The sequence below is a fragment of the Thamnophis sirtalis genome, unplaced genomic scaffold (genome assembly GCF_051295495.1).
Source record: "Thamnophis sirtalis isolate CommonGarterSnake01/CBP01778 unplaced genomic scaffold, rThaSir2_p1.2 scaffold_4, whole genome shotgun sequence".
Lineage (NCBI taxonomy): Eukaryota > Metazoa > Chordata > Lepidosauria > Squamata > Natricidae > Thamnophis > Thamnophis sirtalis.
In genome coordinates, this window is record NW_028261384.1 from 95,715,688 (window position 1) to 95,739,619 (window position 23,932).

A 23,932-nucleotide genomic window follows, 5' to 3' on the forward strand; every position below is an offset into this window, starting at 1 on the left:
GAGGGAGAGATAAAGAGACATAGAGGTATACAGAGAGTGGGAAGAGGGGGGAAGATAGTAGAAAAGAGAGGGAAATACAGGGGGAGGGAGGGAGAGACAGAGAGAGAGACAGAGAGAGAGAGACCAGCTGAGTAGGCATGGCTGGGGGATCATGTGATTAGGTGGAAGTGAGTGACGTCAAGTTGTCCATGTACCCAGGTTTTTTGGCTCCTGGTGTTTTCTGTGGGAAACGGGTCTAAATGGCTCTTTGAGTGTTTAAGGTTGCAGACCCGCGGTCTTGTGGCTAAGGCATCATGTTATAACTAGATCATGAGTTGTAGTCCCACTTTAGACACACTGGGTGAACCACTGCTGATATGATGGATCAGAGGTGGTAATCTGCTGGTTTGCCCTGGTTTGGGCGGACCAATAGCGGTGGTGGCGCTATATATGCACAGCATGTAATCTGCCCACACACACACCTAGATGTCATCACAGACACTCTGCGTATGCGCAGAAGGTTTGTACATGAGCGAAACGAGCTCACACATGCGCACACTCCCGGTTCCAAACTGGTAGCGAAGGTACAATGATTTCAGGCCTGATATGGATATATGTATGTGTGTTTGTATTGAGAGTGGGGGAGGGGAGGAAGAGTCAGAGGGGGGTGGATGCGTTTTAATGGACTGGAAGGGCAATGGAGTATCTATTAGAGCTATATACTGTGTCTGTAAGTGGCAAATGACCTTTTATGCATATATATCCTGTATTTAAAATGTGCTTAAAAATCATGAAGATTTACCAGGCTTATTCAATTGGGGTGAAGTTGTTACTGACTAAACTGCTGTTTTTCTCCACTGAATTGAGGATTGAGGATTAACAGCATTCCTTTTTAAATTCCACAATTTTTTGGAAGACAGAACAGAAGACTAAATTGATTCTCAGCACACCATATGTAAGAAGATTTTAGTCTGTAAGAAGCTAGTCTGTGTGTGAGAGAGAAAATCTTATATAATATGCACACTCAGCCATTACTATCTTTCTAAATCATCTCTCTATAAATTTAATTCCAGTTAATTCTGTAACAGATCTAATGGGTCAGGAGCTATGACTATTATTGAGGTAGAGGAGAATTAGGCATGTCTGCTACTGATTTTTAGTATTTATTTTCATCTGCAATATGAGATAAAAAGTATTGACCTATTTTATAAGGCTATTATAAGGATTATTGAGAAAAATATATTCCCTGTACTATTTGGACAATGAAAAAGCTATATGCACAGCATGTAATCTGAGGTCATATAACTGCCATCTTTTTGAATCTGAGCAGGTTTGGATGACAGATAATACAAGGACCTCATATTATTTGCATTGTATTTTTATTGATGGTTGTTTTTTTCACGAATGAAAGCAAATATACAGAGGTTTTGTTTTGTTTTGTTTTTATCCTGGCTGCTTATTGACTGTTTATTTTGTATTTTTATTGCTGATTTTTTGTTATATTTTTTTTTTACTCCTGCTAGCCACTTAGGGTCAGTTTGAGATGGGAGACCACAAAAATTGAATGAATGAATTGACAAATATTCTTCTGTCCTGAACACATTGATGAACATGATAGATAATTCAATGTGCCTCATGCCATTATTGATTGCTGAGCCCATTTTAATACGATCTCAAAATGTTATACCCAGTTTTTGAAATGGTTGAATTGTATAATTTTAATACCATTAGCTAAATGTGCCCAGAAATGCTAGTAACAAGTGACATGATAATTGTCTAAAGCCTAGCACACAAGTTATGGTTAATTATGAATTTGAGACATTGTGAATGTTTTTTAATGCTATACCTGCTCTCAAGGAGCAAGCGTACTACAACAAAATGAAGAAGCCAAGCCATATGTTTTCACACTGTAGGAGAGAGTTGACTTGCTCATGCCATTTTTTTTTTCTTCTCTAAACCCTACAGGGCTTTTTCCGTCGTAGTATCCAGAAGAACATGGTATATACCTGTCACCGGGACAAGAACTGTATCATCAACAAAGTGACCCGGAACCGCTGTCAGTACTGCCGCCTACAGAAGTGCTTTGAAGTTGGCATGTCCAAAGAATGTGAGTGAATGGTGAAGAAAAAAAAAACGGGGTGGCCAAACTGTTGACCATTAATTAATATTTTGTTATAATAGCAAATTTCAAATGTCCATCCATATGAAGACCCAGACTTAAATCTCAGTTATCCATTGAAAATTAGAAGCCAATTTGCTAAGGCATTTTCAAATTATAATTCAAATCAAAATGCTGTATAAAATCCCCAGCTATATGGAATTCTGAAGGCGACAATTTCATTGGTCCTAGAAGGAACGAAGAAAACAAAATGACAGAAAGAGAGAAGTTGAAGTGGGTTAGAAAACAAAGATGAGACAATGGCTGATTCTGTAGTATAGAGAGAACAAAAATTAAGGTGAGAGAGGCAGGTCATCTAACTATACGAAAAACAGATTTCTTGTTATCATTTATTATGGAAATAATGATTATTCAATTTGCACTCTTACAACAAAAATTAATCCCATCTGATATTATCTGGAGGAACTAGACTTAACTCCCATAATTCCCAACTAGCAATTCCCACATTAAGAGAATGGTCCCAATAAAACCAGAGGAAAAAGGCTGATTTGTTGGTTCTAATTTTTTTAACAAAATGATAGGTTAGGTGGGAGAAATGGATGACTCTTTTCTCCTGTGACTGATTCTTAACTCAGCTACTCTTCAGAAAGTTGGCATTAGCATATTTTGTCAAATAGCATTCTCTTTCCATCTAAAAGAAAAAGAAACCTGGGAATTTTTCTAGTTTTCTCCCAAAGGCCTGGTGCAGGGGGCTTACCCCTCTGCTTTGTTCTAATTTTGAGGGTGTTTCCCCGGCAACCATGATTGATGATGTCAGAGATAAATGACGCAGACAGGACCCTCCTGGCGTCTGCAGTGCTTAGTTGTCATGACTCCCGACTGTAATGGGCGGGGGACAGAACCCCAGTTTGCAAGGGTTGGACTGATAAATCCATGGTATGAAAAGAAATGTCTCAAATGTGTAGAGAATCAATGGTTAATTTGGGGCATCCCAAATTCTATTGTTTCTTTTTCCCCGTTCATTCAAAAGTGAGGAGAAGAGGATGATGGAAAAAGGGGCAGACTGTATTCTTTGTGACTTTATGTTCTCTTTGGCTTGCTAACAATATGGAATCCAGGAATTTGACTGTGTATTTCCAAGAACTAGGTCTGTCTGCCACAACGGGTAGAAAAAGTGGGGATGAAAAGTTTGGTTTGGTTTGGTTCCCCAGATTTTAACAAATAGCGCACGCTACCTGCTGATGAAGCATATGGCAATAGCAAGACTAAGGATTCCATTATAACCAGGGACTTTCTGAGGTTTCAGGGTGAAAATGGAAACATCCATCTTGTATAGAGAGTTCTATCTTTTTGCTGGGCATTGTGGGGAGAAGGGAGAAATTTTTGGTAGGCAAAAAAAAATAAAATACAGTGCGGTAGAGAGGGGCCAGGAATTGCAAATGTAGACCATTTTAACCGAGACTGCTTTCAAGATGTGTGCGCATGCAGACACATACACATATCCCACAATGTGCTTTGAATCCACCCCCACCCCCCTTACTCATTTATTTTGGTGTTCTTCACTTTTCCTTATCCCAGCTGCTTTTTCTTACCCCACAACCTCTATGTGATGATGGATGCACCATCCCCCCCCCTCTAACTGGCTGTCTGGTCTGTGCTTTATTGAATTTGCCAAGCAGACATGACTGATTTCCGAATTATCCCCCGCCCCCACCTCCATCAGGCAGGACGGTGATATGTACCAGCCTACCCCAAGAAAAAGACACATCTGGCATTCCCTCACCACTTGTATTAATTTAAAGGAAGATTCTCTTTCCTAGAAAATAGAAGTCAAGAAATCTTGCAGTTTGAAAAGGATTGCTTTGCTTCCTCCACCAGGATATTCTCATATGGATTCTTTATAAAAATACACCACACAGAAAACAATGACAACAAACAAGGCTTTGTAATGCTTCCATAAATCCAGCATGCAAAAAATCAGTGCCTCAAATCTGATACACCTGCTTATTGCTTTTGGCAGCCAACATTACTTAGTTTTATTTTCTGTGGATTAATTCCCATTATTTTAGGAGCTGCTGTCCGAATTTCTTTTGTGAACTTGAAGCTTCACTTATTTTAAAGTTTCTAGTAAGTTATTTGTTTTAAGTTATAAGTCTGGAATAACATACCTAATTAATAATTAGTCAAGCAAAGTAAAATCCTATTAATTTAGGTTAGCTCGTTCTTAAACAACTCACACTGAAAATGATCTAAGAATGTTCTTGTTAGGTTAGTGAACAGGTAGTAGGTAAGTTAGTAGAGTGTGTAAAATGGCAGGAATAGAAATAGGTCTTAGAAAGCATTAATAGAGAGAAAGAAAAAGATGAAATATGAAAATTTCTGAGTAGACCATAACAGACAAGGCAGAGATCATGAGAGCAGGCCAGGTTAGGTTGGAGGGTTGTTCATCCATTTTTCTCCTAATTAAAATAATGCTTTAGACAAAACTGTATTTTGATAATTGACCAAAAAAAGAATGTTCAATACAATGAATAACAACTTCCCCCAGAACAAGAAATGTTAGCAGCTATTTGTAGGTGAAGTTTACGCATAATATAGCAATATTTCCCTTTTTTTTGAGAGAGATAAACTTATTGCGATTGTTTAACAGATAAAAGTTATCAGGGTTCCCCATAAATTTAAATAAAAGGGGTAATCAATTAGTGGTGAATGTCCCTGTAGAACTGACAATACAGAAGAAAGGAACTGTAGTTTCTATGGTACCCATATCACAGGGGCAGTATTGGGTTCCATATGGGATTTTCTAGATTTCCCTTCTAGGACAGCTGTGGGGAGAGCATTCAATCAAACGAAAGGTTGATTTGTATAAATTGATAGAAATACTTCCTCAGTCCTTTAGTTACTGTGTGCTTTGATTGCTGTAATATCCGCTGCTAATATCTGACAGTTGCTGCTTTTAATCTTGAGTACTGAGTTGTGCCTCCTGGTATGCACAATGGATAGCAAACTCATATTCTTGCCAATTGTATTGGATATTGAACTGCTTCTAGGCTGAATTCTGGAGCCTTGGAAAGACCACCTTCCATTTATTCCTTCTGGATCCCTTTGATCTTCTCTGGAAAATGGAACTATTAATTGTGATGAGAAGCATAAGGTATCAGGTAGTGCTCACATTCTGGAATACCTTTATCTACTGAAGGCCGATTTGGCATTTCAATGGCTTCTTAAAATTTCAGCTTTCATTAGAATCCTTTTAATGATGTTTGCTGACTTTTATATTAATAGTTTGAAAGCACATTTAGATTATTATTAAATTTATATATTTTAGTTCTTGTTTTATATTCTTATGATAAATGTGACAATTGTTCAAGCGTTGCTTTGACAATTTGGAATTGAATAAGGAATCAGAATAGTTAAAAAATGTTGTAGGAATAAGGAATCTCTCAGAACTAGATAAGATTATATTTATCTGTGAGATTTCTTTTTTATTGCCTTGGCTTTAGATAGAGCATATTTATGCACGTGTGTACATAGATATCATAAAACCATGTTTTTGTTTTCTCCATTTCTGCTAGGGCATTAAAAATTGAAACAAAAGACACAAGTTATTGACTTACAAATATGATACTTTGGTGGATTGGATGGATTATTTGTTTATATTCTTAGTTTGGAATAATATGCAACAAATATTTTTACTTGCCATTTAACATGATGTTGCACTATTGTAACTTGTGTTTAATCTTATTACTTGGAGTACATCATGGCAGTGTGTATTGGTTTGGAGCAGATATGGTATTCAGCAGGTTCTGACCAGTTCTGGAGAACCAATAGTGGAAATTTTGAGTAGTTGGGAGAAATGCAAGTATCATCTCTGACTGGCCCCTCCCCCTTGTATTCTCTGCCTCCCGAATCCCAGCTGATCAGGAGGGAATGTGGATCTTGCAGTATCCTTCCCCTGCCATGCCCACCAAGCCATGCCCACAGAACCAGTAGTAAAAAAAATTGAATCCCACCACTGGTTTGGAGCTAAGAAGTGTTATTAGTAGTTAGAAGGCATTTAGGTAATCTCTACAAGATGTGAAGAAAGCAGTCTTTTACTGTTTCTTCATGGCTGCAGCCCTTTTAAAACTGATCCTTAAGTTCTTGGGAACAAAGAGTCCAGTGATGGATTTCTAGTGGTTCAGATTGGTTCAGCCGAACCGGTAGTGGTTTGGCGGCCTGGGTTGCTGGAACCGGCAGCAACCCAGGCCTGCCATGCCCATGTCTCTGGGCACCGCCATAGGCGCTGTCATCTTTTTTTATTTTTATTGCACTGCACATGCACGCACAGAGTGCATCAAGCACATGCGCGCAACGCACCCACGAGTGAACCGGCAGTAGTGACTGCCGGAACCCACCCCTGCAGCAGTCCTGGGGAACATCAGCTGCATGATAGAGAAATCTGCTTTAGTCTTGTATTTCCAAGTCTGATATAGTTGCTTCCAGAGAAGATGGTGATTAAAAACAAAATCCATTACTTTTTCTTTCTGGCTGAAATTTCTTCCGTTGTATAAATATATTCCATCCTGGGATATATTTTTTGTTATGGTTTTTTTGTTTTATCCTTCCTTTATTAAACTTGCTTCTACACAATATGGAAAATTATTTCAAATTTTCTAGTTAACTAGTATTCAGATTCTAGGAATGCACAATTGCCCTGGGACTTTTCCTTCTTTCAACATCCCCTTTTAAATGCATATTTTAAATCTCCATTTCAGCACCTTCTTGCAAATGCCACATAGCTTCTTTTGTCCTCTGACCCCTGCTGCTTTCTATCAAGCATTCCCATTTAGTTCTTCTTCTTCCTAACTCAGCAACTTTGTTGTTCTTCCCTCTCTTTGCCTTCTCTCTGTTATCTTTCAGGAATACTGTCCCCCTCCCCCTCTTTCAGTCAATGTTTAAATATTCCCAACTATCTGGATATAGTATCTTGAATTCTGTTGAATCTTATCTACTACCAATTTGCTTTGACCATTAGTAGGTCAGATTCTTGTAGAGAGCTTAAGCATACAATAAACTATATATTCGCTTGAACTGCCTGATTTTCCTGATTTTCTATGCTTGACACCTGACTTGGTGTTGAATAGATTACAACCTCCATAATTTCCAACCAATATCCAACCAATTGTAGAGGATATAAGTTTTTATTCCACTCGGAGAGCACCAGGTTGGGAAATGCAACAATTTCTTTTAGCATCCCTTTATTTTTGATGCTTAAATTAAACCAACTACATGTTGGATAAGGGTGATTAGTAAACATTATTAATTTTTGAGGATCATTGACTGTGTAATAAAAAAATGAAGGTGGGGAGGTAGGATGAGATTCCTAAATTATCAGGAATCAAAAGCAAGGGGAGAAGTATGTACATTTTTTGAAAAGGAAAAATAAAGATTGCAGAAAGGCAGGACACGGCTTCCTTTAGCCAGATCACCTAACCAGTTCTTGCTAGTGCTGCTAACTCTGTTTTCAGAATTGATTATCTGATTCCAGAAATCCCTATTGTATGTTAATTAATCATATCATCATCATCATCAGAGCCATGGTGGCAGAATGGTTAGAATGCAGAATTGCAGGCTAATTCTGCTGATTGCCGATTGCCAACAATTTGGCAGTTCGGATCTCACCAGGTTTACTCATCTTTCCATCCTTCCGAGGTCAGTAAAATAAGGACCCAGATTGTTGAGGGCAATATGCTCTGTAAATCACTTACAGAGGGCTGTAAAGCACTGTGAAGTGGTGTATAAGTCTGAGTGTTGTTGCTATTGCTATCATTTTTATAAATCTGCATGAGGAATGGATTAGCTGCTCCTTGAAGCTTCTGATTGTTTGCTGTCCATTTGCTTTCTTTTGCAGCTGTCCGGAATGATAGGAACAAGAAGAAAAAAGATGCTCCAAAGCAGGATTGTTCAGAGAGCTACATCATTACACCTGAGGTGGAGAATCTCATCGAGAAAGTGCGCAAGGCTCACCAGGAGACCTTCCCTTCCCTCTGCCAGTTGGGCAAATACACCACCGTGAGTGACAGGCAAAATAAGGGCCAAAGAAGCCTGGGTGGGAAAGCTCAGCAGGACAACTTTTCCCAAACTCCAGATGAATTGGCATCTTAACACCTGTCACTCAAGCCTTTGCAGCCCATTAGAGAAATTTGTAAAATAATAGATGATTCAGAATTAAAGTCTTAAATGTTTTCAGGACTGATATAAGCAGGCCTCTGTTTTGTTAATAAAATTTTATGCTACTGTTCAGACTAAATTGTCTATTTAGCTTTCTTGACTTTCGTCAGGCAATTTGGTTGTATAGAATCTACTAAAGATGGCATTCAGCGTACATTTTTTTGAAAGTAAGAGCAGAGGTCGTCATTTTTCTTGGTAGAATTGGCTTAACTATTCCCATATAATTTATTTAATATGTAAGAATTAGTTATTTTATAGCCAGAAGAAGATTACAGGAAACGTTGGACAATTTTTGAGGGAGAATGGGCAGTTCAGAATTGATTACTCATGGAATAAAGCTGTTTATTCCATGAGTAGACAAAACATCTGGACCACCAGAAATGACCTGAGAAACATTTTTTTTTAAACTTCCAATTCAATAACTCATGCTAAGCCCTAATTTATTATAGGCATAGGTCATTGAACAAATTCAAGTCAATTTTTTTAGATAAGAAGTATAATTGTGGCTTGTTTAGCCAATTCCTTGTCTGCTTTTTCTCCTTTTTAACCGTTTTTGTCCTACACTGGCATGGTTACAAAATAAACTCAGGAAACCATGTAAAGAAAGTATTGCCTTTCTCATGTCACACAAAGAGTTATAACCCAAAAGCTAATTTGTAGTATCAAATTCTGGATTCAAGCACGCGGGTTTACTGCTGTAAAACAAATGCAGCCATTCTTGTTTTGTCAAATGCAATGCCTTTTCTCTTCCCCTGTCTCCAATAGAACAACAGTTCAGATCAGAGGGTATCTCTTGACATTGATTTGTGGGACAAATTCAGTGAATTGTCCACAAAGTGCATCATCAAGACAGTTGAATTTGCCAAGCAGTTGCCAGGCTTCACCACACTCACAATTGCTGATCAGATCACACTCCTCAAAGCGGCCTGCCTCGACATCTTGGTAAGTAGATGAGTCCTTTTCCTTTTCAAACAAAACTCAGCAATTAAAAAAAATGGGGAAATATATACAATTATGGAGCAGTAGGAATTAATTAGCACTCAAGCCATACGTTAACAGGGTCAGCCCAAGGCTAAAGGATAATGTCACGGTTGGTACCTATCGCCATTTCTTACATACATAATCATTATTTGGAGAACCAATTTGGTCTAGTGAGCAAAGCACCAGATTAGGAATCAGGACATTGAGTTATAGCCCACATTAGGCATGAAATCTGGCTGGGTAAGCTTTGGGCCAGTCAGTCTTCTCATAACCAATGGATCAATACTTGGTTGATTAAAAAAAAAGCAGACCCCCACACTTGCAAGAAAACTCTAGGAAGAAACAAAAAGTGCTGTTCATCATACTTATGATGATAAACTAGTTTAGGAGCTCAGGACAGGTGTTGGATCATACGTAACAGTGTCCAGCAGAACAGAGTGGCCAGGATGTTAAGAGGATAGTTTGAAAGATAGCTGTTGTGTCTTCCCAGAGATCTGCCACATGAAACAGATGAGGTACTCTGTCTAACGATAGTACAAGTCCTGCAGCTGAATTTTGCAGTAATATGTTACACACTGAATGTGATCAATGTTACAGGTAGAACATAGAAATGGTGGGGAACAAGTGTGCTGCATACTTCTAACATACTTTCCATCACAGATCCTTCGGATATGCACACGCTACACACCAGACCAGGACACCATGACCTTTTCTGATGGCCTGACCCTCAACCGCACTCAGATGCATAATGCAGGCTTTGGACCCCTCACAGACCTGGTCTTTGCCTTTGCCAACCAGCTGCTGCCACTTGAGATGGATGATGCTGAAACTGGACTCCTCAGCGCCATCTGCCTCATATGCGGAGGTGAGTGCCATTACTGGGCTAATAAATAATAAATAGGATCAAGATTAAGTTTTGGACATTTGCATATTTTCAGGGCTTGCCTATGGAATGCACAGAGGCATTGACCCTTACCTGCCAAAGGCAAGAGAGCAAGCTATCCATGCTGTGCACGTAGTATGCAGCCAGGTATCTTGATTTCAGATCGCTAAGAAAAATATATATTGCATAGCACTCTGATGACAAGTGCCATAATACCTGCTCGGGTATACTGTTTCTATGTGTGGCGGCTCCCGAGTAAATAAGAAAACTCTGTAAACTCCAACCACTGTCACAATTGGCCCAAAACTAATTGAACTTGTCATTGTCAGCTGCCTTGTGGCTCACTACATTATTTCTTATGAGAAAAGTTTGTTAGATACTGATCGTTGCTGGCACTCATCATGCCTCCTGGAGCCAATTAATGATGAGTACCAATGTAACTAGTTCTCATTGGTACCGAATGTTTGTGAGCTTTCACATTTCGAACTAAGGGCTTTCATTATTCCTGCATTATAAAATCTTTGCTACTTAAAAAAACAAAATGAATTTTCAACCATATAAGCCTCTCACCTCAACATTCACAGATACACCTGCATTTCAAAGTGAGTTTTACCATCTCTTTGAAGTTTATTTTGATTAATTAATTAATTCAAGTTTGTAATTGTTTCTTTCAATGCAGACCTTCAATCAAAATAATGCATGGGAAAGGAAAATGACAGATTTTTAAAAAGAGTAATAAATAGCTAAATGTCAGACCAATATATACTGACCTTTTTAGAAAGAAAAAAATCGATCAGCAAAATTAATAAAGACAAATAATAGTAGAAACAAAGCACTAAGAAGATAATAACAAAACAAATGACCAAAGTATGTATGTATGATTTATTATTTAAATTTATTACAATCATCCAACTCCAATGTAGTCTAGGGATAGAATTCATATTAGAACATAGGTAGAACATAGAATCATAGGGATGGAAGAAGGGACCTATGGTACAACCCCTTGCTTAACGCAGGAGATCTTATATCACTCCAGTCAAATAGTTGTCTTATCTATTTTTGAAATCTCCAGTGATGGCACACCCACAAAAACAAACAAAAAACATTGATTAATTGTTCTCACTGTCAGAAAATTTATCCTTACTTCTAACAGAATAACAGAGTTGGAAGTTCTTCTAGTCCAATTCCCTGCTTAGGCAGGAAGCCGTATATCACTTTAGACAAGCGGTTGTCCAATCTTTTCTTTAAAACTTCCAGCGTTGGAGCAGCCGCAACTTCTGGAGTCAATTAGATCCACTGATTAACTGTTGTAACTGACATGAAATTTCTCCTTAATTTTAGGTTGTTTCTCTCCTCGATTAGTTTCTATCCATTGCTTCTTGTCCTCCCTTCAGGTGCTTTGGGGAATAGATTGATCCCCTTTTCTTTGTGGCATCTCCTTAGATATTGGAGCAATGCTATCATGTCACCCCCAATCCTTCTTTTCATTAAACTAGACACTCTCTATTCCAGCAGCTTTTCTTTATGTTTTAGCCTCCAGTCCCCTAATCATCTGTGTTGGTCTTTCCTACACTCGTTCTAATCTCAACATCTTTTTTACATTGTTACGACCAAAACTGGATGCATTATTCCAAGTATTCCAGTATTACCAGGGCAATATAAAGTGGTATTGACACTTCAAATGATCTTGATTCTATGAACTGCAGCACACTGCTGGCTCATTTTTAAATGATTGTCTACTAGGACTCAATTGGACAATTGCTTAATATTACTCAATATTAATATTAGTCAAGTAACACCCAAAACCCATTTCTCAATTTTAAAACCACTTTTTTCATTAGTTCTTCCTGATCTTATAAATTCATATTTTTACCAACAGTTTTAGTTTTTGATTATTAATCTTAAAACTTGACAGAATACCAAAAATCCTCTATATTTTTCATCAGTAACTGAATCCCTTTCCAAGGAACTTGTAAAATCAAAACCAAATCATCTCTAAATGCTCTCAGCTTAAACGTCTGTTTTGTTTTGTTTTTTTAGTTCTATTATAGAACAGAACAGAACAGAATAACAGAGTTAGAAGAGAGCTTGGAGGTCTTCTAGTCCAACCCTCTTCTTAGGCAGGAAACCCTATACCATTTCAGACAAATGGTTATCCAGTCTCTTCTTAAAAACTTCCAGTGTTAGAACATTTATAACTTCTGGAGGCAAGTTGTTCCACTGATTAATTGTTCTGTCAGGAAATTTCTTCTTAGTTTTAAGTTGCTTCTCTCCTTGATTAGTTTCTACCCATTGCTTGGGTGCTTTGGAGAATAGCTTGACTGCCTCTTCTGTGTGACAACTCCTGAGCTATTAGAACACTGCTATCATGTCTCCCCTAGTCCTTCTTTTCATCAAACCTTTCTTTTCATCAAACGATTATCTTCTTGCCTTATTTGATCTCTCTATTCAACACTTCAAGAACCAAAATAAACAACAAAGGGGACAAAAGACAATCTTGCCTCGTCCCCTTCTGGAGATCATATGGTTTAGTGAAATCACCTTTAACCATAATTGGAGCCTTCTGAGGCATATGTATCAACTTGAATCCTTGAATAAAGTTACCATCTAAGTTCATATCTTCCAGAATTTTAATTTTAAAAAAGGCCAGTTCAAATTATTAACAGTTTTCTTTGCATCTAAGATTAATGTGGCTTGTTTTATGTCATTTTGCAATATTCCAATATCCAATACAGTTCTTTTAATTGTCTTTTAGATTATAATCCAAATTGAATAAAGTGAATAAAATCTTTTTAAACATTTTAAATCTATAGGCTAAAATTGATGTGAATAGTTTATAATTATTCAATAAGGAAATTGGTCTATAATTCTTAGTATGTGTTAAGTCTTGTCCTTCAATATTGGTCTCTTTCCAGGATTCTGGAATTGCATCTCCCTGTAAAATAGATATCTTTCTCTTTTAAGGGTTTATTAACTCCAAACAACCACAATTTTCTCAGTGTATTGCTTTTTCAAGATCCATTTTTCCTTGTTTTGTGATTTCATCCTCATTCATTCTCTCTGAACACCATTTTTTTTATACTGTTCATTTTGCTTCTGTATTCAATCCAGCACTGATTAATTACCACACCCTTTTAAAATAACTAATTTCCATTGTATTCCATTTACTTTAATGTGTCTTCTGACAAATCCAACTCTTGCTTCCATGTAACAATGTGAGGAGAACCAGTCTGATATTGTCATGCACTGGAGCATAATTTGTAGCTGTCACCAGTCTATGGATTCCTGCTTTCCTGCACACCACTTTGCTTTTTCTGACATATATTTTAGTCCTTTTATTTATAAATTGCCTACAGCTTTACTTCTCTACATGTATTCATCAACTCCACAAGATTAATCAGCTCTGCTCCACAAGATCAAACCACATTCGGTCATATCTGTTACAACCTTCTCCTTTATTATACAATCTATTTTTCTTTCATTCTTTTTATTTTTTAGTTTGTGGTATTTGCTACTCTTACATTCCAAGTCACGATTTCCACATGACTTTCAATTATTAATCTTTATTACGACCATGGATTATTAACATGAGAAGGGTAGAATACAATAATAATTTTAAAAGTTAAAAAATATAATATATACTTGTTAGTCAAGGGGGATTTTGTATTATGATAGATTTACTTAGCCATATATGAACTTTTATGTGGGGTTTTGTATTTGCTTAGTGCTTTTAAACCTTTTTATAGATTTTTTAGAAATATTTTTGCTTTTATATTTTTTTTAACTTTAAAAAAGAGGGACGCGGTGGCTCAGTGGCTAAGACGTTCAGCTTGTCGATCAGAAAGGTCAGCAGTTCGGCCATTTGAATTCCTAGTGCTGCGTAACGGAGTGAGCTCCCATTACATATCCTAGCTTCTGCCAATCCAGCAGTTTGAAAGCATGTAAAAATGCAAGTAGAAAAATAGGAGCCACCTTTGGTGGGAAAGTAACAGCGTTCTGTATACCTTTGGTGTTCAGTCATGCCGGTCATATGACCATAGAGACGTCTTCAGACAATGCTGGCTCTTTGGCTTTGAAACGGAGATGAGCACCATCCCCTAGAGTTGGGAACGACTAGCACATACGTGCGAGGGGAACCTTTACCTTAACTTTAAAAATCTTTTTATTTTTATTTTTTAGCTTTTAAAATTATTGTTTATATTCCACTCTTGTTATACTAGCTTATGGCCATAATAAATATTTGATTGATTGATTAAAAATGCAGTCATGATAACTCCATAGACCTTATGGCATTGATCAATTTCAGTTTTTACAAATTATTTTTCAGTAGAATAGTGGCTGAGTAGATTTGGTGGTACCTTTGCTACTTATTACATTATCTTATTATTGTCCTTACCATTATTAATGGTAAAGACAGTAATGATCAATTTTTGCAGATCTTGGTCAAGACTGGACTAGGGGATCCAGAGCCCAGTTTTATTCACAAGATGTTCACACTATTCCGTACATGCTAGGATCTTTAATCTAAAATTTTTCTTGCAAGCCAGTACACCATCCAAGAAGGTATATGCAGTGTCTTGGTATGCAGAGTAATACTAAAAGGCAATTCATGTGATTTATTTGCTTACTAAAGTCACAATTCTATGTTAGAGAGGTTATTATTTTTTTTACTAGTACTAGAGAGGTTTTATTTTTTTTACTAGTACTCATTGTATGTGGACATTTCTGGAAAGAAAAGAGGGAGGGAAGCCAAAAGAAAGTGTGCTGTGCCCTGATCAATAGCACCACCAGGTGGTTAGATCTAAAAAGAGATTTATAATGATAATTGGTAATTTTTAAAGCTTTTGATCAATGAGATAAGACGTGGGAAATGCCTGAATCCATTTATTCTGATTCCTTCAGATACTAATACTATTGACTGAAAAGATATAGATGAAACGTGTTCATAATACAGGGAGTCTTTGCTTAATGAAAATTCATTCAGTTTTAATAAACTTACGACAAGTCCTCAAAATTCCAGCATCGTAGAGTCTTCACAGTCATGTGATCATAGGTGTTTGGCAACCGATTTGCACATAACAGCAGTTGCAGCATCCCATAGCAATATGATCACTATTTAAAATCTTCCCTGCTGGCTTTCCATAAAAGCAGTATCAGTGTTTGGGAAAGTTACAAGTAACTTTGAAAAATCCCCCCCCCCCCCTCTGCATGCATGCTACAGTACCTCATTTCCACAACTTGTTCATGGCTTGTGCTGGCCCTCCAAGACCTGTCCTTGCCTCCCCCATGCCCCTCCCCCCAGGTCTTTCCCTGGGATTTCCACCACTTCCTGTTTAGCAATTTACATGTTTTGGGTTTACGATAGCAGCCAAGATGATCAGGATTGTCATTGCTAAATGATGCACTCATGGAGAAATGCACTTTAAGATTCTATCACTTAGCCACAGCAATCCTGGTCTCAATTGCTGTTGTAACCCAGAACTCTCTGTTACTATGACAAAGCTTTCATTGAATGCTGCTAAACATTTGCTTTCATTATGAAGGTAAAAACATAAATATCATGGGTTTGTTTTTCACTTATATCTGACCTTTGCTGGTGAACTTAGCGCTCCCTTCTCCCACCACCATAGTAACCCTGCAAGGTAGGTAATGAAGATTGACTAGCTCAAAGTCATCCAGCCTGCTTCCATGCCTAAGGGAAATCTAGAACTCACAATCTCCCAGCACTTTAACCACTAGAGTAAATTCGTCTCATGCTCCGTTTTTGTTACGCATGATAGTGGCACACAAGTTTCTTTGATTATGCACAGGTAGCAGTCAGCCACACACACACCACCCCAATAAAGTGCCTTCCAAAAGATTTTGCTAGCTGATGGATGATGGGAACTGAAGTCAAATCACATCTGGAGGATGCTAAGTTCAGAAACCCACAAAAGAAATGTTAAGTGATACATTTTAAGGCAAAGATTGTATTGGCACAGAGAAGATACGAAAAGTGAAATGTATTCTTTTTTTTAATAAAAAGTTTATTTTTAATTTAAAACAAATACAACATCCTTCTTTACAGAAAGTGTATCAGTTGGTTACAAAAAGACTTTCATGCATCTCTTCCACAGTCAACAAACATAATTCATATTAACTCAAGTATTTTAACTCAAATATTTTATTTTATTTTATTGCATTTATATGCCGCCCTATTCCCGGAGGGACTCAGGGTGGCTACAAATCAAAGGGAAGGAATACAGACAAGGGGAAAAACAACAAACTACAAAAAGAATTTAAAAACAATCAACAACCACATAGTTCGAGCGGGGACGGGAACTCGTCAACTCCAGGCCTGTCAGAACAGCCAGGTTTTAAGGGCTTTGCGGAAGGCCTGAAGGGTGGTGAGGGTCCGAATCTCCACGGGGAGCTCGTTCCAGAGGGCCGGAGCAGCCACAGAGAAGGCCCTCCTCCGGGTGGTAGCCAATCGGCATTGGCCAGTAGATGGGATTCGGAGGAGGCCTACTCTGTGGGATCTAATAGGTCTGTTGGAGGTAATTGGCAGCAGGCGGTCTCTCAAGTACCCAAGTCCAATACCATGAAGGGCTTTATAAGTGACGACTAGCACCTTGAAGCGTATCCGGAGACCAATGGGCAGCCAGTGCAGCTCGCGGAGGATAGATATAACATGGGTGTACCGGGGTGCACCCACAATCACTCGCGCGGCTGCATTCTGGACAAGCTGAAGTCTCCGAATGCTCTTTAGGGGCTGCCCCATGTAGAGCGCATTGCAGTAGTCCAGTCTTGAGGTCACAAGTGACTGTTGCGAGTGCCTCCCGGTTCAGGTAGGGACGCAACTGGTGCACCAGGCGAACCTGGGCAAATGTCCCCCTGGTCACAGCCGACAAATGGTGTTCTAAAGTCAGCTGTGAGTCCAGGAGGACTCCCAAATTGCGAACCCTGCCTGAGGGGCGTACAATTTCACCCCCCAGCCTGAGAGATGGAATATCTGGCCAATTGTTGGGAGGAAAACACACAAGCCACTCGGTCTTGTCCGGATTGAGTGCAAGCTTGTTTACCCCTATCCAGACCCTAACAGCCTCCAGGCACTGACACATCACGTCAACCGCTTCACTGAGTTGGCACGGGGCGGACAGATACAACTGTGTATTGTCCGCATACTGGTGATATTTTATCCCGTGCCGTCGAATGATCTCACCCAGCGGCTTCATGTAGATGTTAAACAGGAGGGGGGACAGGACCGAACCCTGCGGCACCCCACACTTAAGGGGCCTAGGGGTCGATCTCTGCCCTCCAACCAACACCGACTGCGACCTGTCTGAGAGGTAGGAGGAGAACCACCGAAGGACGATGCCTCCCACCCCCACCTCACACAACCGTCGCAGAAGGATACCATGGTCGATGGTATCGAAGGCTGCTGAGAGGTCAAGGAGCACTAGGACGGAGGCATGCCCCCGTCCCTGGCTCTCCAGAGATCATCGGTCAGCGCGACCAAAGCAGTTTCCGTGCTGTAGCCAGGCCTGAATCCAGACTGAAAGGAGTATAGATAATCGGTTTCATCCAAGGACCGCCGGAGCTGAGAGGCCACCACTTTCTCAACAACCTTCCCCACGAAGGGGAGGTTGGAGACTGGACGATAGTTATTTAGAATGGCTGGATCCAAAGATGGCTTCTTCAGGAGGGGTCTCACCACCGGCGCCTTTAATGCGGGGAGAAAGAACCCCTCCCGAAGGGAGGCGGTAACTATCGCCTGGATCCAGCCCCGTGTCACCTCCCTGCTGTCATGTCACCATCATCATACCTCCATTTTCATTTGACTATAATTATTTAAGCGTCCTTCATCATAAAATATACCAAAATTTAATACATAACCACATACTGGCCTTTCAATTACTATTTCTAAAATCCTCCACTAACACTGAATCCTTATGTTCTATTCTAGCTAAACATCCATAATATTTAATAACAAAGTTTTGTAATCCTCCTTTCCAAATCACTGTTTAAAGCTTACATCCAGTTTCCTTATGTTATACCTATATCTATATATGTGAAGTGAAATGTATTCTATTCCCTTTTTAATTGCCTCATCTCTCCCTCCTCTCCAGACCGACAAGATCTTGAACAAGCAGACCGAGTAGACCAATTGCAAGAACCTCTGCTGGAAGCCCTGAAAATCTATGTGAGAAAGAGGAGGCCTAGCAAACCCCATATGTTCCCCAAAATGCTGATGAAGATTACAGATCTACGGAGCATCAGTGCAAAAGGTAAGAGCAGAGTTTCAGACCCTCCAGTGGATAAAAAAGTTTTTCTTCTTCCTTAAAAATCTGTAGGGAGGAAGATTTTTAAAAAATGAATTCACAACTAAAAACTGTCTTGAACATTATATTCGAACATTATATTCGAAACCGAAAGGTAATTCTAGGAATACAGTGAGCATTCTTCAATATATACCACACTTTTAAAGGTTTTGAAAGTAAATTATATTGAGTATTGTTTGCACCCTTAGAGTATATTCTCTTGGCTTACTTAGGAAATGCTCAGGTTATGTTTTGTATTGGTAAATCAGCTGTCTTCCCTCCCACAGGTGCTGAAAGAGTGATAACTTTGAAAATGGAAATTCCTGGATCAATGCCACCCCTCATCCAGGAAATGCTGGAAAACTCTGAAGGCATGGATTCTTTGGGGGGCTCAACAGGAGCGCCTTCCCGTATCAGTAGCTTAGCTCCACCTCCAGGCAGCTGCAGCCCTAGCCTCTCGCCCAGCTCCAACAGAAGCAGTCCTGCCACACATTCACCGTGACCATGCTGGACCCCTGAGCTAGTTGCTTGATACCCCGCCCCCCCTCTGCGCACATCGGTCTTTTGCTTCCTGGGTCTGCCTGGACACACGTCTCAGGAGGAGCAGAGGTGGGGTGAAGGCGTAGCAGTGGGACAGACTGTTGCTGCAGGCATTCTTCTCCTCCCTCTCTGTACCACATCAGTCCTGCTCAGACCCAAGAGGGAAGGCTTCTTATGTTCTCCTATACCAGCACACTATTTCTCACTTAGCTGTTCAAACAAAACAGGGTTCCGTTTTGTTTTGCAAGGAAGGGCCCTGCTCTCATGGAGGGAGGCACAGACTTTCTCTGAAGGCAGATCAACAAGTAGATCTGAAGGACGGCTGCTCAAAATTAGGAGCAAGATATTTTTTTTCAAAAAAAAAAAAACTAGTTACAGGGGAAAAAAAAACTTCTCTGTGGCACGTATCCCCCGCCCCTACTCTCTTCTTCAGTCTTGTCATGCACACAGACATGCCTCCACAAAAGTGTTGCTTGCTTCTTGTTGCAGTGAAAATGAAGTAGTGGGGTTTTTTTTCCAGTTGAGTTTGCATTTCAGATATTTCGGGGAAAGGGTATAATGTTTTTTTTAAATTGCTCAAACCTTCTCTTCATCCTCAATTTGACTGTGCAATCTTACCTTTGTCTCTTTTCTTGCCGCCTCCTACTTGTTCACTCACATATGCCTAAAAATGTCACCAGCAATTTTTTTTAAAAAAAGAAACATTAGTTCTTCAGTTTCTTTTTTTAAAGTACAGTAAAACATGGAGGGAAGGATTCATTAAAGAATAACTATTATATATACAAATATCTATAAATATATATAAATACATTTGAAAAAAAAAACTTTGTACAAGTTTGGAATTTGAAGGGTTTCTAAAAAGAGGGTGGCAAGGAAAAGGCCAGCAAAACCAAACCAAACCATGGAGATTCATGTATGGGGTTGGTCGTACTTCTCATTATAGATTCAAAACTGTTACCTAGCCAAGTACTTGAATTTGGTAGCCACTCTTCTGCGAACACTATGCCAGGAATGACTGAGAAACTTGGCTTATTGGTAAGTAATCACGAGTTCATGCAAAGTTGCTAATGAATTCTGCTCAGCTTAAACAGCCAGAAATGCCCAGTGGCAAAGAAGTTATCACTGCATTCAAAACAATTCTTGGCTGAGCTCTTGTTTAAGAATACAGAGTCTGCAGAGCAAGGCACATTTAAAAAGAAAACCCACAAGCCACTGCTCTAATTTGCTTTGGTCCTATTTTCAGAGAGAGCTAACTGAAAGCAATAGGACAACATTCCTTGCTGCCAGAATTTCCTGGAGTGTGATTAAGTTTCAGTGTTTCCTGCAACTGTGGCTAGTATGAGTTAAAGATACTTAATTTTGGCTAGTCATGTACTTACTGGCTGCTTTTATTTGCAATATATCTTGTTTGGATCACGTGGGTACAAAACTAAAATCTCACCATTCTCTTTTTTTATTTCTATTTTGGCAAATGAAAAATTGAGAATTTAGGGGGTTCTGAACATTGTGATAAAAGTATTGTTTTGAGCAAAATGCTTTGTTTTCTAAAGGTGTGTGTCAGTGTGTGCGCGGGTGTGTGTGTGTGTGTCAAAAACACCTACGTTGTTACATGTTCTTACTAACAAAAAGCCAATTTCTCCCTCTCCCTCAACTCCTGATTCTTATTATAAAATACTTTTGAAAGAACAACTTTAATTTTGTAAGGCACAGAATTTTATCAGGGGGAACATATTACTTCTTTTCTTCAGTCCACTGACCTTTGTTCACTTTATTGGTTTCTAGGTTGAATAATTTGTATCCTCTTTTGGAAGAGAAAGATTAAGGGCTGCATTCTAAAGAGTTAATGTTGGAAGCTTTGGGATGGGTGAAGGATCTCTTTTCTATAATGATTCACATAAATATCACAAACTTGTTGTGTCTTGTGACCCAAAGGCTTGGGGAAAGATCGCTTTTCAAAGAGAATAAGGCAGATAGACAATCACTGTAGTCCTTGAACATAATAGGACTAGCTTTTGAGTTCCATCTATAACATGATACCACTAGACTTCATCCCTATTCCTATTTATCTGGAAATAAGGATTGTTTTCCATCTGCTCAATCCTACCTGTGTTTATGCAGAAGTAAATCAGAGAGGCTTCGTTTCAAGGCCGTGGAAATAGGAATGAGGCCCTTCAAACTCCCACCCCATTAGGTTCAAAACAACTGTCCTGGGTGGATTCCTGATTTATCTATAGACAACACACCATGCTTCAAAGATGTAGCCAGCTCCAAGTCCCTTTAGGGCAGGCTGAGGAGATTATCAGTACAGTTTATTCTAGGGTTTTTTTTTCTTTGTGTTGAGATTTGATTGTCTTAGAATATGTGACATGACATTTAAACAGAATTGTGGAGGGTGGGAGTAGCAACAAGATTTTTATTCTCATAAAAGCCCCTCCTCCCTCAGGTTGCAAGGAATGTGCTTCACACTTCTCAGATATGTATATAAAGTTGTTATTTCATAACTTTAGATTCTCCCATAATTGTTAAATTGGGTGGGGATGGGCTTGCGAGATGTCTTATGCGTGTCCCTTAAAAGAAATGACTGCCTGGTGTAAATGAACTACCTTATTCTCAGCCCTATTGCATTAAGTGATCAACAATTTATAAGGGTTAAGCCAGCAGGGGTTAGCCATGGAAAATCAATGGACTTTTCCTTTGATAAGATAATATACTTTAAAATATTAGATACCAAGGAGTAACAATAAAGGAAACCTGTGTATGTTACAATTATATATTGAAATTTCAGAAATATTTGGCTGGTTGCCCTGGAAATAGAACTAGACTGATGATAAGGTCAATCCACACCTTAGTTCTTACATCAATGTGTAATAACTTTGCATACAGCAACGGATAGCATCTGTAAGGGCACTAAGGTGGAATTTCGATGGCACAGTGAGCTTTGTTTAGTTTAGAAAGCTTTTACTAAATGAATTACAACTACACAACTATATTGTCCCAAAGGTGCTTTTTCAAGAGGCAACTGGACTTTCTGTTTTTTCTTTGAAAACGTGTTGCTTCTCATCCAAGAAGCTTCTTCAGCTGAAGATGAATGATGAGAAGCTAAATGTTTTCAAAGAAAAAACAAAGTCCATTTGCCTCTTGAAAAAGCATCTTTGGGATAACCATGACCTGGATGACTGAGAGTCTCCATAGACATTTACCCAATTGTATGTTTTTGACAGCAAAGGCAGAAATACTCTGCATGACAACTCAGTGCTGTCCAATCAAAGTGGAGAAACATGCTCATATTTAACATATCATTAATATATGGATTAGTTGCAAAAACCAGATGAGTTTGTCAATATTGTTCCAGTCTGAGATTAATAAATAGGTTAACAAGTAAGTAATTACTATACTCTTTCCAAATCATCTGCCTGACCCATGTTAAGAAACCACAAAATATTGGACTAGAAAGGTTATAATTCATCAGAACAAGACAATTCTTACCAGATTATCTCCTATTTAGAGTTGTGTGAAATCCTTTAGTTCATCTTGGAGCATGTTAATAGGAAACCAGCAGCTTTTAACATTGTCATTCTTCTGAGCATCTCTTTGATAAAGCGGAAATTGAAATGTAAGGAAGATGAAAAAGTTTAAGTTCATAAACCCCCTTCCCTAAAGCTGCTACCTTTCAGTTATGTTGGACTAAAATCTTCCAACATGGACATACTTCTAGCGTTTCAAAAACACTTGAGAGAAAAGTTAGTTTTTCTCATACTTTTGTTTTAGAGAATATGACATTTGAAAAAACATGGAAGGTAATCTTTTAAGTAGCAAAATGGACTGTTTGTGGTTGGGACAGCTAACTCCCAAGACACCTAATGAAGCAGGAGGGTGCTCTTGAATATTTTATAAAACTCCAGTAGGGGAGAAATGATTGTGCAGCAGCTTTATTCCAATACTCCACCAGAACTTTTTAAGAATGGTTCAGGCAGAAATTCTGCAAGATAATTTTTTTTCTGATGTGAACAGAATAAAATGGAAGAAAAAATAACAACTATCCATTTTATAATTGCTATTAGTTTCCTGGGTGCCCCAAAATTGTGATTAGAAAAGTAAAGTAAAATAGATATACCACTTCACATTATTTCGCACTCAGAAAATATACCAAATTTGTTTGATCATTGACATTTCTCAAATGATAATATTATGTTTGTTTTCTTCTGTTACATGCAGTAACAGAAGCATTTTCTTCTTCCATTGGTGCAGCATTTTCTTCTTCCATTGGTGTTCTCATAAAACCTTTTAAAGATTGGAAGTTGACAATCAGAATAGTGTTTTGTTGTACAGAGTCATGAGAGCAATCCTAATATGGATCAGTTGTCAAGTGGGACAAGTCACCTCTTGTGCTTCTGTGCTTTTTCATTTGTTTGCTCATGGCTACCCCGAGGCAGACAGGTTTGATGGAGCAGGCCTATCAGGCTGCACCCCCTTAATGTATGAACAATCCCTTTTTGTTAGGATCTTGCTTATCATCTAATAATGTTGAATGGACTCAGAAGAATCACAGGGTTTAAAGTAATCTGGTCATATGATTGAAGTAGATGGAGTTGGAAATTTTGTCCCTTTCTATTTTCTTTTTGGTGGTGGGATTTATAAATGCATTTAGAGTTTTCTAAGGTTTTTCACCTCTTACCAGTTGTACAATATGATGGGGTGGGTATGCTTAGTGACCTAAGCGATATAGAAGCTACTCAACTTTGCTTTAATGATGCCAGTAGCTAGAACCAAGTCCAGGAAGAGATGGAGTTCAGCAAACCACCTGTTCAGCAGTAGACATGGAAAAGGTGCTAAGGGTATTTTATTATTTAATCAAGATGGAATATTTTCAGCTCTGGAAACAAAGTTCAGCTCTTCCTTTAAAAACTGCAATTCTTA

General features: G+C 38.7%; 1 protein-coding gene across 9 annotated transcripts in view; it reads left to right on the top strand.

Moving 5' to 3' along the window:
• Nucleotides 1-23,225, top strand: part of RARA (retinoic acid receptor alpha) — a 210,237-nt gene extending 187,012 nt beyond the window's left edge. For all 9 annotated transcript variants that reach the window (XM_014073973.2, XM_014073996.2, XM_087713488.1 and 6 more), the window contains 6 exons: nt 1,945-2,086; nt 7,992-8,152; nt 9,077-9,253; nt 9,953-10,157; nt 18,284-18,442; nt 18,763-23,225. In XM_014073973.2, the coding sequence (XP_013929448.2) occupies nt 1,945-2,086; nt 7,992-8,152; nt 9,077-9,253; nt 9,953-10,157; nt 18,284-18,442; nt 18,763-18,977 (1,059 nt within the window). In that variant the 3' untranslated portion in view covers nt 18,978-23,225. The remainder of the gene's footprint in view (nt 1-1,944; nt 2,087-7,991; nt 8,153-9,076; nt 9,254-9,952; nt 10,158-18,283; nt 18,443-18,762) is intronic.
• Nucleotides 23,226-23,932: the final 707 nt, after the last annotated feature.